This window comes from Lissotriton helveticus, chromosome 10 (genome assembly GCF_964261635.1).
Source record: "Lissotriton helveticus chromosome 10, aLisHel1.1, whole genome shotgun sequence".
NCBI lineage: Eukaryota > Metazoa > Chordata > Amphibia > Caudata > Salamandridae > Lissotriton > Lissotriton helveticus.
The window spans coordinates 349,391,678-349,410,701 of record NC_136071.1 but is presented as its reverse complement, the minus strand read 5'-3'; the positions used below and the strand labels follow the sequence as shown (position 1 = coordinate 349,410,701).

The window sequence follows — 19,024 nt, the reverse complement described above, 5'->3', positions numbered from 1 at the left end:
TGAACCGAAGATCCTGGCTAAATTGCTTGCTAACAGTCACTGTTATAGGCGACTTGGTTCATCCGGACCAATCCGGCTTTATACCACGTCGCAATACTGCGCTTAACCTCCGGCGATTGCATGGCGTTCTCGCGCGAGCTGGGACGTTGCGTGAACCGGCCGTTTTGGCATCTTTGGATGCCACTATGGCGTTTGATACGCTGGAATGGCCATACTTATGGGCGGTCCTTGCTAAATTTGGTTTCGGTTCGGCTTTTATTAACTGGGTGAAACTGCTCTACACCGACCCTCTGGCTCAGGTGGTCGTGAATGGTCGTGTTTCTGCTTCCTTTGCGCTTGGTAGGGGTACGCGTCAGGGCTGTCCCTTGTCTCCTCTTTTGTTTGCCCTTGCCCTGGAACCACTGGCGGCCTGGCTGAGGTGGGAGCCGTCCTTGAGGGGCATTAGATGGACTCCGGAATTTGAAGACCGCATATCCTTATATGCGGATGATATTCTGCTATACCTTACTTCACCGCGAAAATCACTGATAGTCCTCTTTGACGTATTGACCTCGTTCCGCAAGAACTCTGGCCTTGTCATTAACTGGTCGAAGTCTTGTGTCTATGTTCTTTCGGGAGACGCTCCTATTTTGCCCCGTGGCTGTCCCATTACAGTAGTGTGGGAGGGATTCAAATATCTGGGAATCTTTGTTACCCTGAACCCAGGACTTCGATATGAACGTAATCTGCTACCTCCTCTCCAGCGCCTCCATGCCGATGTCCTTGCTTGGGGTAGACTCCCTCTCTCTCCCCTCGGAAGGGCGGCATTGTTCAAAATGATGTCGCTACCCCGATTCCTCTACGCGTTGCAGAACACACTAGACGCCGTGCCTGCTAGTTACTTCCGAGAGATTGAAAGTTTGCAGAGACAATTGGTGTGGGGTGGCCGCTCTCGTATTGCTATTGCGAAGATGACGCTTCCGTGGTATGATGGCGGTGTAGCACTTCCTGATATTCGCCGATACTACTGGGCGTCTCAGCTAGGGGCTATTAATCACGGTACATACGCTCCTCCATCGAACCCGGCCTTCGAGATGGATAAGTGGCTACTGCCTGGCGGAGATTACAATAGGGTTCTCTATTCTAGATCTGCCGGTAGGACTCTCACGGGCCCAACTGGGGCGGCGGTCCAGGTCTGGCATCGCGCTACGGTGGCTCTGGGTTGGGCTGATAGGTTGACCCGAGCGACTCCGTTGTACGCATCGGATAAACTTGGGTCCCTTTGGCGGTCGAAGGGTTTTGACAGGTGGGATGTGATCGGTATTAGCAAGGTGAATGACGTGTGGACCAAGGGCAGAATCAAGACGTTTGATGAGCTGCGAACTGAAAATGACTTGAATGACAGGGAATTTTTTCGGTACATGCAAATTCGACATGCGGTAATGTCAGGCTTTCCGTTAGGTACCGATATACCGGAGGCTTCCCCGCTAGAAGATAGGATATTGGATGGGTACGTTCCTGATAGCACGATCTCGCTTATATATAAAAAATTGATCAACTCCAGGGCTGATCTCTTGTGTCACCTTCGAGAGGTGTGGACTAACGATGGGCTGGAACTTGATGATGAAGACTGGCAGGCTGCGATCTCCTCCCCTAAGTAAGTGGCGATCCCGGCGCGCCTCCGATTTGTTCAGCTCAAGATTTTACACAGGGTGTATGTGACCGGTCCTCGTCTTGTACGCATGGGTTTTTCTGTTGATGGATTGTGCAGGCGTGGTTGTGGTCTCATGGGAACGTTTCTCCATATCATTTGGGAGTGTCCTGTAGTGATGCGATACTGGTCTCGTGTGCATGAAGTTATGAGTGAGGTTACGGGTGTGCGGTCGATGCCTGAGGCGAGGCGATGTTTGCTGAATGTTTGGGAACAAAACGATTATAGTGTGGCACAGATTCGTTGGGTGACCTTAGGAAATATGGTTGCCAAGAGAGACATTGCCCAACTATGGGGTGCCCAGAGACCGCCGACAGTTCAGTTATGGCAACAGAACTTGGATTGGTGTATGTTCAGGGAAAAAACGGTGTACGTCTCCCGGGGCACGCCCCGAAAATGGGGGAAGATATGGACTCAATGGAATGTGTATCGTGGTGAGATATGTACTCCCCCCCCTTCCAGCCCTTGATATTGAACCGCTATCTCCCCATCCCAATGTTTCCTCCACGCAGACTTAGATATGTTTGATTGTTTCTGGTCCCTCTGCCCCCCACTCATAAGAGATGTCTCTAAACTCCTTTTTGATATGTGCTTCTCGCCCTCCCACACGGTGTAACACTGTGATGTACGTACCGCCTTGTATTTGTTTTTTGTTTCTGTTATTGTTTTTGTAATTTTATATCTAATAAAAAGTTTTTAAAAAAACAAAAAAACAAAGCCTTCATAGGTGAGGTCACCATCAATGAAGACACAGTCGACAAAGCCTTCATAGGTGAGGACACCATCAATGAAGACACAGTCGACAAAGTCACTTCAACGATATGAACATTGTGTTAGTTACAGGTAAGTAACTTGCTTCTTCTTATGCTTGAATGAGACGAGTAGCTACTCTTGGAAGGTACTGTGCAGAGAGCCTTGTTGGTAGACTTAATGTACAGGGACCTGGTTTCAAGCATGGATTGTGATATAGACCCATGTAGCTTGCCATTCACATACCTTGAAAGAAAACTGTAAAAAGTGGGCGAACTGTCAACTGGTAAAAACTGGTAAGTAAGTTAGAGGTGCACATCTTCGTGTGCAACTGTACTCGAATGCCTCATTATCAAACCGCCCTCACCCTTCTTCTGCTTTGTTGCAGGTGAGGGACAATCCACAAACTGCTGCACAGTTTGCAAGAACACTGCAAGAGCTAAGGGGGAAAGTCAACTATAACTCAGTGCTGTTCTCCTGCCACATTCGAAAGGTGAGGGAACTTGGCTTTTTATCAAATGGACAAGAGTGTCACTGTCAGGTTTGCTTGCCACAGGCAAGTTCATTTCATTGAATGAGCAGCTTGGTGCGGGTGCAAGCACAGCACTGTCATAGTCATGAGTAACACTGTCATAATCAACTTATACTTTTTGACTGTGCTATCAGGCAGGCTATGCTCCTTGGATGGGACTGACATAGTTAGATTATATTCTACAGGAAGTGTTACTACCAGGAGATACTCAATGAGAAGTGCAGACAAGCGTAGCTAATACTGAACAAATAGAGGTGTCATAGATACTTAGTATGTCACAACTAGGATTTAAACAGGTAGACAATATTCTATAAATAGAACTATCCCAGTCAGATGGTAGTCAATGAGTATTACTGTAACAGACTGCTAATACTCCGCAAATGGAGCAGCCACATCAGGTTATAGTCAACAAGTGTACTGACACAAGTAGCTACTGCTCCAGAAATACACTGGGACTGGCACATGTACATATTCCTTAGTAAATGGAACTGTCTCACCAGATACTACTATGTTAATCTGGTAGATAATACTCCACAAATAGAAGTGTCAAAGACACTTATTAATCCACCAATAAATCATTCTCAGGTAGTTAACGCTTCAGACAGAACTGTTTTAGTTAGTACTCCAGTATTAGGAAACCCTATCCAGATAATTCTCCATGTAGAGGTTAATACTCCATAAATACTATATGAACAGGACAGCCAGAGTAAGGTGAAAGTGCATCTGTCGTACTATGACAATTAGTATTTTTATATATAAAATATTACACGCAGCACGGTATAATACACTGAACATGGTAGATGCTTCGGGTCCTTAAGCCACTTAACCGCGGCGCGAATTCTGCCGCGGTGCGGCGGTTTAATTAAGTGAGTGGGGCCGCGTCAGCCAATGGACATGCGCAGCACTACGGAGGTAGTGCTTGCGACGGCCGTTGGCCGACAGAAGCAGCGAAGGGGTTAGCAGGGGACAGTAGGAGCGCACGGCAGACCCAACTGGAGGTTTTTGTTCTCCCTCTGTCTCCCCTTCCTGCATTTTAATTGAAACTTTTAAACTCCCAGTCGGTAACAGTGCAGTAACAGTGCACTACAATTTGGTCCCATTTTGCATCTTAGGTTCCTCTTTTAATTCCGGATGTATTTCCTGACATATCCTGCCAAACAACTATTGTGCTATATTTCTATGTAATCTTACAGTCATGTCGCTCATTTAAGCATTAATATCTAATGTTTTATCTAACGTGTTTGTTTCGTACCTTGAAAGTCCTTTCTACTTTTTTAAATATTCTCATTTTACGACTACTTTTAAATTCTCATGTATGATTACAGTTTTGCGCATCATTCTTTTCTGTACTTTTATGGTGTACTGTTCTTAAGACCGAATAAAGTTTTTGAATTTGACCGTTAGTATTATTCAACATAGAGTACTTTTTCAGTTGCGTAATACCCCATGAATAGGACTGCAAAAGTGAGCTAATAATCCTCAAATAGAATGCTCATAGTCAGTTAGCAATCCATGAATAGACCTGACACAGGTAGTTAATACTCCACAAACAGAACTCTCACCGTGAGTTAATACTTCATGACTAATGTTGACACAGGTGACTGATGATCATCGAAGTCCTAATAGTCCATGAACACTTCGGTTGTAGTCACTTTATAACCAGACTAGGATAAGTAAGAGTAGCTAATATTTTACAAATAGGAATGGCACACTCGGGTAATAAATCCACGAAGGAACCCTTTTACCGATTCCACCAGGCTGCACACCCATAACTTGGTTTGAATCCAATGAATCAATTTTATTCTTTACTCTCATTTACTCTTCATTATTTAACCATTTAATTGAATCCACTTTTGACTTGTACCTAATTCATTTTATTGAATCTTTGTCTTAACTCTGGTTTTTCACAAAGGCACAGGACTACAAAATGGGTTTCTCATACCATGACGTTTATTGTAACAACCTAATGCATTTCGGGAAGTACATTCCCTTCTTCAGAGGCGTCTGTAAATGCAAATAAAGATTTTAGCCATCTGCATTAATTCTGTGCTAACACTTCTTTACATTAAAAACAGCAACAAGATTCACCCGTTAAAAAACTTCAATCGTATGTTTGTGATATTTTCCAAAACATGTGCACAATAAATCAACCCGAGCGTAAAAGTCACCAACATAGGGGCCAATTATGATGGCGGACGGACCTGAGTCCGTCCGCCACCATAGAGTAGGAGGGAACCTCCGCATGGCCTGCGGAGTTCTCTCCTGTGCAATTAGGATGTGACCGCCAGGGTGGCTCTATTTTTACCATTGCGGCGGGTGCGGCTGCAAGCTGCATCCGCCGCAATGGTAAAAATGCATACATTGCATTTGTATGCAGAAAGCGGCAGGCACCGTGCGGTGGCTGCCGATTTCTGCATACAAATGCAGGGAGGTACCATAGGTGCCCCCCATGTGCACCCCCCACCCCCCCTTCACGCAGGGGGCCCGCAACGGGCCCCCGCAGTGAAGTTACACATGCTTTTCCACGGCGGAAAACCCACTGCGGAAAAGCATTTTTCACAGGCCATCCTAATATGACTGACGGTGTCTGAGAGACACCGTCACCATATTAGAGCTTTTCCGCCGCGGTTGTAAGCTAACGCGGCGGAAAAGCGGTGGACGGAAACCAGGACCCACCAGCCATCCTAATGTGGCGGTGGGTCTTTGGTGGGTCCGCAGAGGATTTTCCGCATCCTCTGGGCTGGCGGTGGCTTCCGCCGGCCCGGAGGATGCGGAAAATCCTCCATCGTAATAGGCCTCATAGTGTGCATCCCATCCATTTGCGTCCTCTCCTTAGTCTCGTAAGTAAAATCCAGCGTTTCATTCACCAATCAGTCCTGTCTGCTAAATCAAACTATGAGCTTTTACTGCGAACACAAGTGCAAATGTAATCAGCTACATGGTCACCGTGGTCTGTTAATCACACCAATCTGTTAAGATGACATATTCCATCCTTTCATCTCCTGATGGAAAAAGACGCTTGTCACACGTTTATGTGCAAGTTAAATCTATGAATACAAAAGCGTTCTTATGTGTGTTCCCGCCCGTGTTCGACATCACCAAATCATGACCAGCACCTGTGTTCCCCAAGGTTTTAGACTGACATTAACAAAGGATTTGCTGAACTGCGTTTTTTCAGTTACTTTAAACACGATACTACTACATCTCCCAGAATGCAGTATGTTCCACCCTCTCCATATGCTATTTCATATAATCCTCGCATTTATTGCGCTCATTCCCATCATCTTCAATGAGTCCATTTATCACAAACAGTTCATAGTTTTTCTGAATCTTCGTGACTATGTTTATGAAGTGCTCCTTGTTGCCGGATGATCCAACTTGGACGGAAACCCAGCTCCTGTGCCTTTTACCATCCATAACTTTGCTTTAGTCATTTCCTTGCTTAATATTCCTGTGCTCTCAATGTAATCCTGGGTGCAATCTCGTTTGAGATGAAAAAAGTCATGCTAATGAAGTTCATAGGTGGAGATGCACACCTCGTAATCTTTGTTGTAATCCTGGTTTTAAACCTTTCCTTTCACCATGCAAATTTTGACGGCGTGCAGCGCCTGCTTCGCGCTTCGTCTCATTGCGCTGCAATATTTACAAATCCACGAAGGAACCCTTTTACTGATTCCACCAGGCTGCACAGCCATAACTTATTGACACGGTTGTTAATATTCCACAAATAAAGCTGTTGGTCTTAGTGGTCTCCTCCATCGTTATAGGCTGCATATATGCCCCAATTTGCACCACCAGAGTTTTTTTACGTCTTTCTACAGGGTCCTTGCGGATTTGGATCCACAAGGGTAAAAGGGTAAAAGTCAGAAGTGGCTAGAACAGCGATTCTTAGCCTGGGTCTGCAACGTCGACTCAAGGGGTTTAGAAAATTAAATACAATTAGCCAGGCGGGCAACTAGAGCCAAATTTCGGGGGGGGGGGGGGCTAATTCTTCCAACCATGGACAAAGTGGCTGTGAGAAGGGGTGACCACACAACAAAAGCCTCATTTACAAGTAAATGGTCTTTTAAAGTCCTGTTAAGTACTCGGGTGCGGCTGCAATCTTATGCTCGCCAGCCCGGGCTGACAGGCACGACGGGGGGGGGGGGCCTGAAGCCCCGTGAGCCCAATGGGTGTTGCGCGCCTGCAATTAGCAGGTTAATAAGTATACCCCATATACATACAAAGTATAGACATACAAAAAAGCAAAATTGGAAAATTAAAAACACTCTGTAAATGTGTAGGAATTTGAAATCGGAGACTAAAAGCTAAGTCCTTAGCTTGATTTATGAGAGCAGCACATGTATAGCAGAGGAAATCTCATATAGGTAATTGTGGTTTCAAGTGAAGCACTGGTATGAGACAAAAAAAAAAAGAGAGCATGTTTTAGGAGTAAAATACAAAGTGATATTGTAGAGTTTAGTATAGTGTTTCCTCTTGTAGAAATAAACTCAGGACCTGATTTAGACTTTTGTGGATGGGTATTTATTCTGTCAGATCTCAGTGTACTTAACTCCATCGCCCTGAAGGAGTACCCCATTCATATTTTGAGATGTCCCCCAGCCCAAGGGACGTTTCTTGCGTTGGCAGGAACTGTTGTGATGGTGGTTACTGTAAATACATTGTTACTTTGGTAGACGACTCCGTCAACTTGATAGAACAGTGCAGCAAACTTTCAATGTTTTTTTAATTTTCAAAAAGAAAATCCCAAAGAATGATTTTATTTCTGAAAATAAATAAAACCAATGACCCTCTCACAATTGGGAGTTTCCCCTCATGGTCACTTTACAGTTTTCACTGCCCCTTGCTGCCAGGTTTTACCTGGTGGTGACAGAAAGTGAAAGCTGGACATTTGCCTGCTCACTCCAAATAGGGTGGTGGACAATTGGCCAATCCTCCAACGGCCCTTACTCTGTCGGGCTGTCAGTGGTATATGTCAGTGACAAAGACGGAGTAGTCTCCACCATCAACATACTGAAGGTCCGTCCAACTTTAAATGTGTCAGAGAACCTTCAATTGGGCGATGATGGTACTCCATCGCTGTTATGACAGAGTACACTCTCCGCAAAACTATAAACTTGGCCCTCAAATTTGAAAAGCTCCAACCGTCCCATTAAAATTAAAAATTTGATTTTTGCATTTATTTTTGTTTGTAGATTACATTAAATATTTCATATTTTGTATATTTGTTTGATGCACGCTTGTTTCTGTATTTTTAAGTATTGCTTTGATGTTTAAAGCAGTGATTGTGAACCTGGGGTTCGCAGACCCCTGGGGTCCAGAACACTTACTTAGGGGGTCCGTGACAGTTGGGAAGATTAAATAATAATAGCAGATTAATAAAGTATACTATATGTACATATAAAGTGTAAACACACAGAAAAGCAAAAGTGAAAAATTAGGATTTAAAATTAAGATCAAAGTTAAGTTGAATATAATTAGCTTGATTCGTGAAGCAGTGCAAGGCCACAAAGGAAATCTAGTATGGACGATTTGTGGCCTCTATTGAAGCACTGGTATGAGCTGACAAAAAAGAGCAGTAAAAATGACAAAGTGATATGCTAGAGTGTAGCATATTGTTTCCTCTATCAGAAATAAAACACATTTTTGAAAAGGTCTGACATTTCCATTAAAATTAAAAAATTTAATTTTACTTTTTTTATTTCTGATTTACATGATTTATTTCATAATTTGTGTATCGATTTGATGCACGCTTGTTTGTAAGTTTTTGTGTAATGCTTTGATGATTAAATCATAGAAATTGCTGAAGGTAGGGTCCCTTGCATATAATAGTTAATCATTGGGGTCCACAGAAGGCAAAAGGTTTAGAACCACTACTTTAAATCATAGAAATTGCTGAGGCAGGTGTTCCTGGCTCCAAGTAGTTATTCATTGGGGGTCCGCAGACTAGATCATTGCCCTAGATCCTTTATTGGACCCCTCCAGCCCACTAGATAGGCACAGTGGGAGGGGCAAGGCAATATTGTATGATCTTATGAGTGACCACAGCCAGAGAAATCCATGGCATATAATCCAGCTCAGATGTAAGGACTTCACGTTTGTGTCATGAGAAGAAAACTCTTTCTAATAGATTCTTCCAGACGCAGAATCCTCACCTCTTGAATGCCCCCAGTTGCCAGGTTAGATCCAGAGATTTTTTCCCAGCAATTCCCTCGGGCTCCAGTAGGTGGCGTCATGTGGCTCCAAGTTGGTTCCATCCTGCCACGGAAGTAATGTCCGGGCCACAATATAACCATTCCTCAATGCGTTGACATCAATGCCTTTCTTTCCGCACTTTCCAACGTAGATCCAGAGTGCGCGCCCTTGATTTCTGTCACCTTACAGAGTTATTTTACTAAAATTTCTCCAGTGTGCAGGGGGCATGTCCTCCCCTAAAACAACAGGATTCAAACCCTTCAAAAAGTGCCAAAAACAGATGCCAGTGATAGAACCTCACAGGATCTGACTCTGGTGCCTGGGTTCCTCGCATGACTTTACACATGCACTTGGATAAACCCGAAAGTCAACCGAGACCTCAATGCCAAACTCTACGTCCCTGAGCACAGCAGGAAAGCTTGGAAGGCCCGGGCTTGCTCGAAGTCAAGGATGCGTTCTCGGTTCAGAGACCATTTCTGAGACAGGTCGTCTTCCCACTACAAGTCTTCAGGTAAGTCAAAAAAGAAGAAACACAAAAAGAAAAAAATATGGCTCCCTACTTTCCATCAACAAAAGGAGGGACTGGGAGTATTTCAGGTCCAGCATACACACTTCCTTGTGTAGACTAATCAATATACAATAAGTATGCATTTCCTAAAGGTGTTGCTTGGGGGAACACCACTAGTGAATACCCATTACAAGGGCAGTTGTGGAATGTGAATATTCAGGAGCAAAAGCCGTCACCCACCCAGATGGGTAGCATGCTTCATCATTGGGCAGCTACTCGTTGGGCCGGTGCTGCAGTGCCCAACAGGTCCCTCGAAGAAATACTAAAAATGACTAAGTGACACGTCACTATTTTATTGTAATGGTGGTTCTTTTCAAGATTTAAAACAGAGTACAATTAGACAGGACATAATGAGCTGTTTTCTCTACAATACCTAAGGGGCCTGATTATTACTCCAAAATAGTTAGAATTCTATACCTCTCTTCATGATAGTTTCAGTAAGAGATATTGGCTCCACCACACTTCACAAGTGGTTTATTCGGATTGGGCAGTTTACCAATTTGGACACCCGTCCCAGTCCCCTGTAGATTAGGTTATTTGACGGTCCTGATTATTTGCCACAGATCATTTATTTATTTATTTATTATTATTTTTTTGTAAAACCTTTATTGATACACAAAGCAGTTACAGTCACGGGCAGCAAATCAATAAAAGCCATAAGTATGCAATAGTCCGCTTCCCAAATGCCCCATTGCAATACAGGATAATGTCCGTACCGTATAAGTACCAGGAATAAAGAGGTTTCTTTTTAAATGAAGAAGAAAAATAAGCAGGATCAGTCACCGTACAATCAAATAATATCATAACAGGGGTTTTCAGTAATCAGGATCTTCGCATTCAGGACTAATGTAGGCAAGGCGGCAACACTAGCGCATCTTAAACAGGATAAGCAAAAAACAGTGCAATTCACATGCCTATGCAGTACATGCCCGCTGCAACTTAAAGCTTTTAAGAAAAGCATCCACCCCCGGAATTCGAACCATAAGAACGTACGATGAGTAACCTATAGCTCGGTACTGAAGAAGGAAAGGGAAAGAAAGAAGAATAAAGGGAAAGCCAAGAGATACAAGCGAGAAAAAGAGGCCCTAGAAACAGAAAAAGACAAAGAAAAACAGTGAAACCCCTCCCCAAACCCCCCACCCTGCACCCCTGCCTACGGCTACGGCCTCCCCCACAGCAGCGTGCCTGTCGCCCATGATATGGAACCCGAAATTTAGAAGAAAGCGGAAGAGAGCTATCGCTCAACTAAGTTAAAGGAAATACTAAAGGAAGGAAAAAGGAAAGAGAAGGAGAACGGAGGAGGAGACCAGGGCAGACCCCCAGCACACACTCACTTTCACCTCCCCCACCACAGGAAACACCCACTCCATATCAACCTGAATGCAATACAATAAACATATGTTGAGTGGGGTCGATCTTAGCCAGCTCGTTGTTAGCGCCACCATGACATAGGTAGAGAGTCCCGCGTTGGCCCCATACTGCAAGTAACACTACGACACTCAACCCAGGCCCGCCCGGTCCAAAGTACGATTGCAGCCCAGACCCTCTGTTACAGTTGTAGTCGAGTCAAGGCACCGGACTGGGAAGAGGCTATCATCCTGCGGCACGGCAATACACAGTGAGGTCGCTCGAGGGACGCGGTCATCCACGCGTCTAAGGGCCATCAGGGAAAGCAAGTGGTTGTGCTCGCTTTTCAGCATCAGTCCCAAACAAAGTAAAAAGGACATGTCGTGACGCCACCACTGCCCGCCATTATTGAGGAGTCGATCCTCGGAACATGGTAATGCTCCCAGAAAAAAGCCCACCATCAGAAGATCTTCCGCCTTCGCTGTAGTTGATGAACTGCACACAGCATTACTGTCTCCCTGTCGAACGTGGGCACACAAGTTGCAACCATCCCCATGTCCCGCAGCATCTAGTGATCCGTCAATCGGGCCAAGAGCCACACCACCTGAACGACCCTCCCGCACAACAGCATCCAGGGCGCTCCCCACGGTCTGCATCTGGTGTTGCAAAGCAAAATGCAAGTCCGTTATGGCCGCCATGACATCCCCCAGCCGCAACTCCATTGTCTCGCCCCCAGTGGTGGCAGTAACAGCATCCAGCGAAGCTCCGTCACACCAGGCCGACCCACGCCAGGCGTCTGATCGCATCATTTTCGTGGCCCCCGCAGAACAATACAGGATATATCTCAGTCCCTTCGGGCGTAATTGCGTGCAAGGCGCTCCCGCACGGAGCGCGCCCCACTAAGTGAAGAGTGTCCCGAGGTCACTTGTAGAAAAAGCAGGCAAATGATCTCAGTAGGGGTCTTTGTAGACACTCACCTCCATAGGGGTCATTACGGTTTGCACAGGGCACACAGGCACAGAGTCACCAGCTGGGGGGGGGGGTTGTTATTTCACGACCGCAGAGAGGCAGCAGATCAACCATCACCATTGCTGTGGCATCGTGCGAGAGTCGCCATCAAAAATCGAGTAAATCCGAGTCTCCATCTCCCCAGACCGGTACTTCCGCCGCACCACTTGCTGTTGTTGTTGCGTTCAGGGCCGGGCGCTTCAGCACTCTAGACCCCGGCTTCAGGCAGGGGCGGGCCGCAAACATCGAGACGACATATCTCCGGCTGGGAAGCCGTCAGAGCGCCCGGGCGCGCATGGATCTGCGCCGCTTCATCTCGGCCGTGCGGAAGCGTAGTAAGGGCGCTGGTTAAGAAGCTGGTTGTGGTGGTGGGGGACCGCGGCCGACGGAGCCGAGAGCCCGAGCGGCCATCTTGGTCTGCGACCTGGCTCCTCCGCCACAGATCATTTATGACTTTGTTTAACGTAAGAAACATGTTGATCCATTTTTAACTCTATCCCTTGAGATAAACAAGATGAAACTTTATTTCCTGTCTAGTTTTGCTCTGTTTTTATTCTTGACAAGAACCACCATTATAATAAAATAGTGAAAAGGAGGCTGAGTCATTTTGATTGTTTCAGTCACTTCCCTTCCAAACTACACTTTTAGGACCCTCAGTATAGGCTTGCTACAGCATATCATTTAAAATATCTCCATCAAAGAGCCCCCTCGAGGGGCCCATTGGGCATTGTAGCACTGGACCAATAAGTAGCTGCCCAATGATGAAGCATGCTACCCATATGGGAGGGTGAGGGCTCTTTCCCCTTCTTTCCAGCACCTCATGAGGAGAAGTCACACATACATCAAGTTATAAGGGTACCTCCCACTCTTGCTCTCTGTCCCCCACTTTGTAATCGATCCCTGTGCTGAGCCCGATCCTCTGGCATGCCTCTGGGCCCCACAGATCCAAGAAGGCCTCAAGTTGAGTTGCCACAAGCAGATCTGTCCCCGGCTGTGCCTCTTGACCCTGTTTCAGAGTCCGGACAACTCCAGGGCCAATGCCTGTTCTGACTCCTCATCCTTCCTCTTGCCGCACCCAACACCCAAGAGCCTTGTGGTTCAGACCTTCACCAGTATGTTGAACCCAAATGTGTTCCTGAACACCCCATCAGACAGGGAGTCAAAATGCATGGAGGCATTTGAAAAACAAATTTTCTCATCTGCTAGTCTTGCACTCAGATCCGTAAACTCAAGTTGCCCCCTGCGGTGTTACTCGCAAGCATTGTGGGATATGGTGGCCGATATCTTGCTTGCAGTCCTTAATGACCTTTGCGTCAACCTCCAACAGATAATTCAGGATGGCCATGGCTCAGCAAAGTACATAATAAGGTAGACCTGGACCCTAGTGACTGTATGGATAGGGCAGTTGGGACCAATGTGGTGCTTGTCCAATAATCACTCATGCCCTTTGACAGCACCTGTCTCTTTAAAGACGAGGTGGACTCGGTGCTAGAGTGCTTTAAGGAAAGGAAGTCAACAGCTGACTCTCTTGGTCTAGCGCTACCCGCACAGAAGTTTCCCCAACAATACCACACCTTTCGAGGCTTTGGAACGGACTTAAACCAGAGACCTCGACAAACCATGCTTCAGCAACAACAGACAACCCAGCCCTTTTGATGCCCCAGTTCAGCATCAAAGGATAACTATCTAGTCTCTGCCCCCCTGACCACCACCACCGCAAAACCCTTTTAGCTTACCATTAGTGGTGCCCTGTCACCGGGTTCCGCATGGAACAAGTTATTACCTCCACAAGTCACAAAGCATCACATTGGACAGATAGGTTCACCAAAATTCCTACAAGGTTATACCCTACCTTTCCATTCCACCATTCCAAAATTACCATTTACACCACAACAGCTTCTGCGGGACCACTTGTCCATTCTCTGAAGGGAAGTTTAAGCTCTCTTGGACATGGGAATCGTCGAGAATGGATGCTACACTCACTACTTTCTGGTGCTGAAGAAAAATGGAGGACTTCATCCTATTCTAGAACTGCGCTCTCTGAATTTCTTCTTCAAGAAGGTAAAATTCAAGATGCTCATCCTAGCCCAAGTTCTGTCTGCCCTGGATGCAGGCGACTGGATAGTGACACTAGATTTACAGGATGCCTATTTCCTTCCTGCATTCCCACAGACATTACCTGTGATTTCAGGTAGGCCAGGGGCATTTTCATTTCCCAGTTCTCGAATACGGCCTCACCTGTGCCACTTGGGTGTTCACAAAAGTGATGGTGGTGATCAATGGCCATCATCGGAGGTTTGGAATACCAGTCTTCCCATACCTCGATGACTGGTTACTGAAGGCGTGCTCGCCTCAAATCACCTCCAGACAATGGGTGACCTCTTGACATGCCTAGGATTTTATATTAACATAACGAAGTAACACCAGCTCCTTTACATGGCCTCCCTTTCATCAGAATACAGTGCTGTTTCTGACCTCAACGAGTCTAGGACATCCGGGCTGTGATACAGATGTTTCCACCTTTTACCTGGGTTTCAGTGAGAACTGAGCACCAAGAACCTCTCAGATTCCATCCAAGTGTCAGAGGAGACTGAAACAGGTCAACAGCACTAGCTGCTGTACTACAGTTGTACCATTGGCAGAAACCTCTCCCTATCCAACCCAGAGCCGAGGGTCATGACAGATGGATCACTGATCGCTGTTGGGTTGGGGAGATCATCTGGAGAGGAGATTAAAGGACTCTGATCTCCTGCGGTAGCCCACATGAACATCAACTTAGAGTTACAGACAATTCACTTGGCATGGAAACCTAACTCCTGTCCGTCTAGGAAGAATAGAAACAGGTTCTCACAGACAATACAACCATAATGTGGTACTTCAACAAGCACAGCAGCGTTGAGTTATGGATCCTTTTCCAGTAGGCTCAGCACCTCTGCGGCTGCCTGAGTAATCAAGACACTTCTCTGGTTGTATAACACCTGGTAGAATCTTTTAATGCCAGGGCAGACTAACTCGGCCGACGTTGCCTAGCAGATCATGAATGGCGACTACACTCTGAGAGGTGCAGGGATTCTTCGCTATGGGGAGGACACTGGCATGATCTTTTCACCACTAACGAGAATGCACAGTGACCAAACTCTTTTGAGTAGGAGTTCCAAGGGCAATTCTTACTCAGAGATGCCTTTCTGTTGGACTGGACCTCAGAACTCCTGTGTTGCCTTTCCACCTCTACCTCTGCCTCTCCTGCCCAAAGATCTGAAGAAGATCAGAAACAACTTGGTCCAAATCATCCCAGTGGCTCCATATTGGACCAGAAAAATGTGGCACCCAAAACATCTGGCTATGAGCATCTGTCCTCTTATCCAGCTGCCATGCTGCCTCTTCAGGAGAACCTTCTGTTGCAGCAGCAGGGCACAGTCCAGCACCCAAGCCCATGCAAGTTACACCTCCATGGTTTGACTTTAAACAGGGACATTTGAATGCTTTTGACCACCTGCTAGGTGTACCTCCACCAAAACCAACTATGCTGGACGCTGGGAAGTATTTGTTGTGTTCTCTTCTTCTTGGTATATCTAGCCCAAGTAGCCCAGTTATCTGACATCCTTCTTTTCTTCCTTTCATTAGCTCAGTAAGGCCTTGCTGTGACCATAGTTAAATGTTATTTGTCAACTTATTGCCAATTATATGATTACCTGATCATCCATCTCTGTTCAAATTACCTCTTGTGATGCATTTTCGAAAAGGGCTGACTCACATGTTTTGAACCAAAACCTTTAGTGATGTCCCAATGGGATATGAATTTGGGTCTCACATTTCTGATGTGCACCACATTCAAGCCGATGCTCAGTTGTCTTTTGAGGTTGCAAACCTTGAAGGCAGTGTTCCTCAAAGCGATCAAATCAACTTATAACATAAGTGAGCTACAAGCATTCTCTGTACAGCAACTGTACACCACCCTAATCTCTGACAAGCTAGAGCTTAGTACTAAGGCGGAGATCCTTCCGAAATTTGTCACACCTTTCCACATTGGGCAGTCTATCACCCTGCTGGCATTCTATGCCCCATCTCATCCATTCAAGAAGGAAGAAAGATTCCCTCGCTTAGACCCTAAGCGAGCTCTGAGCTTCTACATTGATCGCACCCGGGACCATCGGGTGGATAATCAGCCAGTCACTGGATTCTCTGGGACAAAGATGGGTAAGTCAGGGCAGAAATGTACTATTTATAGATGAATTGTCCTTTGTTTAAAGATCTGGTATGGAGTGGCCAAGGAACAGGCCCCAGAAGGGCTTTGGGCTCATTCCACCAGAGCCATGTCTTTTACCTCTGTGCTGGCAAGTTGAACTCCTGCCTTGGACATCTGCTTGACTGTGACATGGGCATCAGTATACACATTGACGAAAGCACTACTGTATGGATAGCCAGTTGCTGTGAGAGGGGCACTTTTTATACAGTCCTGTAGAACTTCTTTGTCTGCATCATTCCACAGACCCACAATCTGGGGAGGTACTGGTTTTGGTATTTATTCACAAAGTGAGGAATCTGTGGTTAGAAGTATTCATCAGAAGAAAAAGTGACTTACTTTCGGTAGCACTCTTTCTGGTGGGTACTTTATCTAACAGCAGATTCCTCAACGACCCTCCCACCTCCCTGTTCTTTTTTTCTCCATTTTAAAAAGGTCCAATTTAGTGACCTGTACCCTGTAAAATCTGATTAATGAGGGCTATGGGTTCAATAGCACTGACAAATAGGTAGAAACTGACGTTACAAGTGGAAGTGGCAGATATATGTGGCACTGGTGTCACTTCCGAGGTGGAACAAGCCTGACTCGGAGATGCACAATGCCATGAGAAGGAATGAATGAGAAAAATCTCTATATCCAATCTGGCGTCTGAGGGTATTTATAAGGTTCTGTGATTAGATAAAGTATCCACCAAAAATAGCGTTATTAGCGGTAAGTAACCTCTTCTTCTAGTTGTAGAGTTCAGAGCTGGCCTTGAGTTGCTACAGTGCCACCAGTTCTTCCTGTACTTATGTTTATTCTCTAGCTCACTAAAAGTGCCTGTTAGTTTCTCTATTACCAAGTTCCAATCCATTCTTTTGAGTTTAGCTGCTAGGTTTTCTTACTATGACCACCAGTTATCTTCGCAACTTCCACATTCCACTCTCGAGACTCCCCCCTCCCCTCCCCTCTCCTGCCTCCCTGAGATGGCTGGAGGTCGGTATGCCTAAATGTCACGCTTCAGGTGTTCCCAGTTAAGACCCGGGGGTAGGCTTGCCCACTCCTCCACCAAAGTTGCTATCAGCCTTTATCTGCCAGTCTACACTGTGGGGTGGGATTGTATGTGTCATAATATCAGCAGTGACCTCCATTGTGATATTGTGATGGATCAAAGTCCAATTCACAGGTTTTCTTACTGTGTAGGCCCTCATCTGAGTGAATGCCTCTCTCAGTGTCGCTACCAGGACTCTGCTATCCCTGCTGGGGTGGAGTTATCCATCCAGCCCTGGAAAGGCTGCTTCAAACCATGGAATCCAAGAACACAGTCTCAGCCCCCACAGTCTCCCGCCTGAACTGCCGATTGCTCCTCCATCCTCTACCTCCTCTGGAGGTCACCGTGCCCTGTAGTCACAAGTATAGACCACCTGGTGGCCTTCTACCTCTGCCTTTCCTGGATTCCCACATCATGGCCTTCTCTCGCCTGAGAAGGCGCCCTGGCTATGCAGCTGTGGTCATGCAGATACTATAAGGGCTCCAGCACAGCAGGTTGTGTCTTGTGAGATGGTACCGGGCCAGCCTCAGTCAATGTTTCCACTCAGCCCAGCTCCAAAGTGGCCCCACCAGGCTACAAGGCCTCCCAGCAGCTCGGCCAGTGGGTCCACTTAGCATCACTTTTTGTCAAGGGACCTGTAAGAGGGGCCCATGGTGGTGAGAGCCCCATCACCTTCCGCCACTCTAAGAACCACTATCTGCCCCTTGGGTGCCCACAATCTTGGGCCTCCTTGATCTGGTCTCCTGCAGTACTCACCTCTTCATCAGACCATGTGATCCCCAGATGATTGGTCCTAGGGGCCCGAAGATCCTGGGAGCTACTCCTCACAACAGACCAGATGGGCAGATGCCAGGGAATACTCCAGGCCGTTGTGCATCGGCCATCTGCGCAAGCTGGCCAATCCTTCTCCTAACCTCTCGGCCCCAACTCCGAGATTTTCGGCAAAATTATATATATATATATATATATATATATATATATATATATATATATATATATATATATATGATAAAAATGTTAACATTTCTTTAAAAAAACAAAGAATTGTGTTTCAAAATTGACAGTCTCCCTTTAAAATAGGGTGCCTCTGCTCGTCTGCCTCCTCTCCATTCGAGGATTGATTCCCTCACAGCCCCCAGCAAAATCCAATTACAAACAATGAATGTTTTGTGCATAGTGCAGCAGTCTAAGTGATGTACGCGCTACCGCTGAATCTAGCCAAATTGATTAACAAACACATATACAGTCATACTTACTTGCCAGAGTAATAGCACCAGGGGGTATGCAGAAAAACATTAATAGCAAATTAGCCCAATTTTTCTTGCTTGCCCAGGGGCATGAGCGGAAGGTAAACATCGACAGATGATGCCTTTAGTAAAGCTCTGACGGGAGAAGTGTTTTAACAAAAACACCCCGTTAGCACATTGCTTCTGCTCTGTTTGCTGCTGAAGTGTGTATGATCCTGCAATCAAACAGCAAAACGTTCCTGCTGCACTTTTACCAGTTCCAAATGGGGGAATGCCTGGGACGATTCATTTATCTTTCCCTCCCCTAGCATCGGCAAAACGTCAGCATTTTTTTTCTCAAGACCAATTGTCAATTTTCACTGTAGAAATATGTGTTACATTAATCCCACCATGAGTAAGAGTAAATTTGGTGTG

At 46.0% G+C, this 19,024-nt stretch overlaps 1 protein-coding gene across 1 annotated transcript in view; it reads left to right on the top strand.

Moving 5' to 3' along the window:
- The window catches only part of LOC144783810 (unconventional myosin-Ig-like), a 1,420,229-nt gene that overhangs the window by 1,057,644 nt on the left and 343,561 nt on the right, over positions 1-19,024 (top strand). Inside the window, exon 19 of the mRNA XM_078662555.1 lies at positions 2,829-2,933. Within this exon, the coding sequence (XP_078518681.1) occupies positions 2,829-2,933 (105 nt within the window). The remainder of the gene's footprint in view (positions 1-2,828; positions 2,934-19,024) is intronic.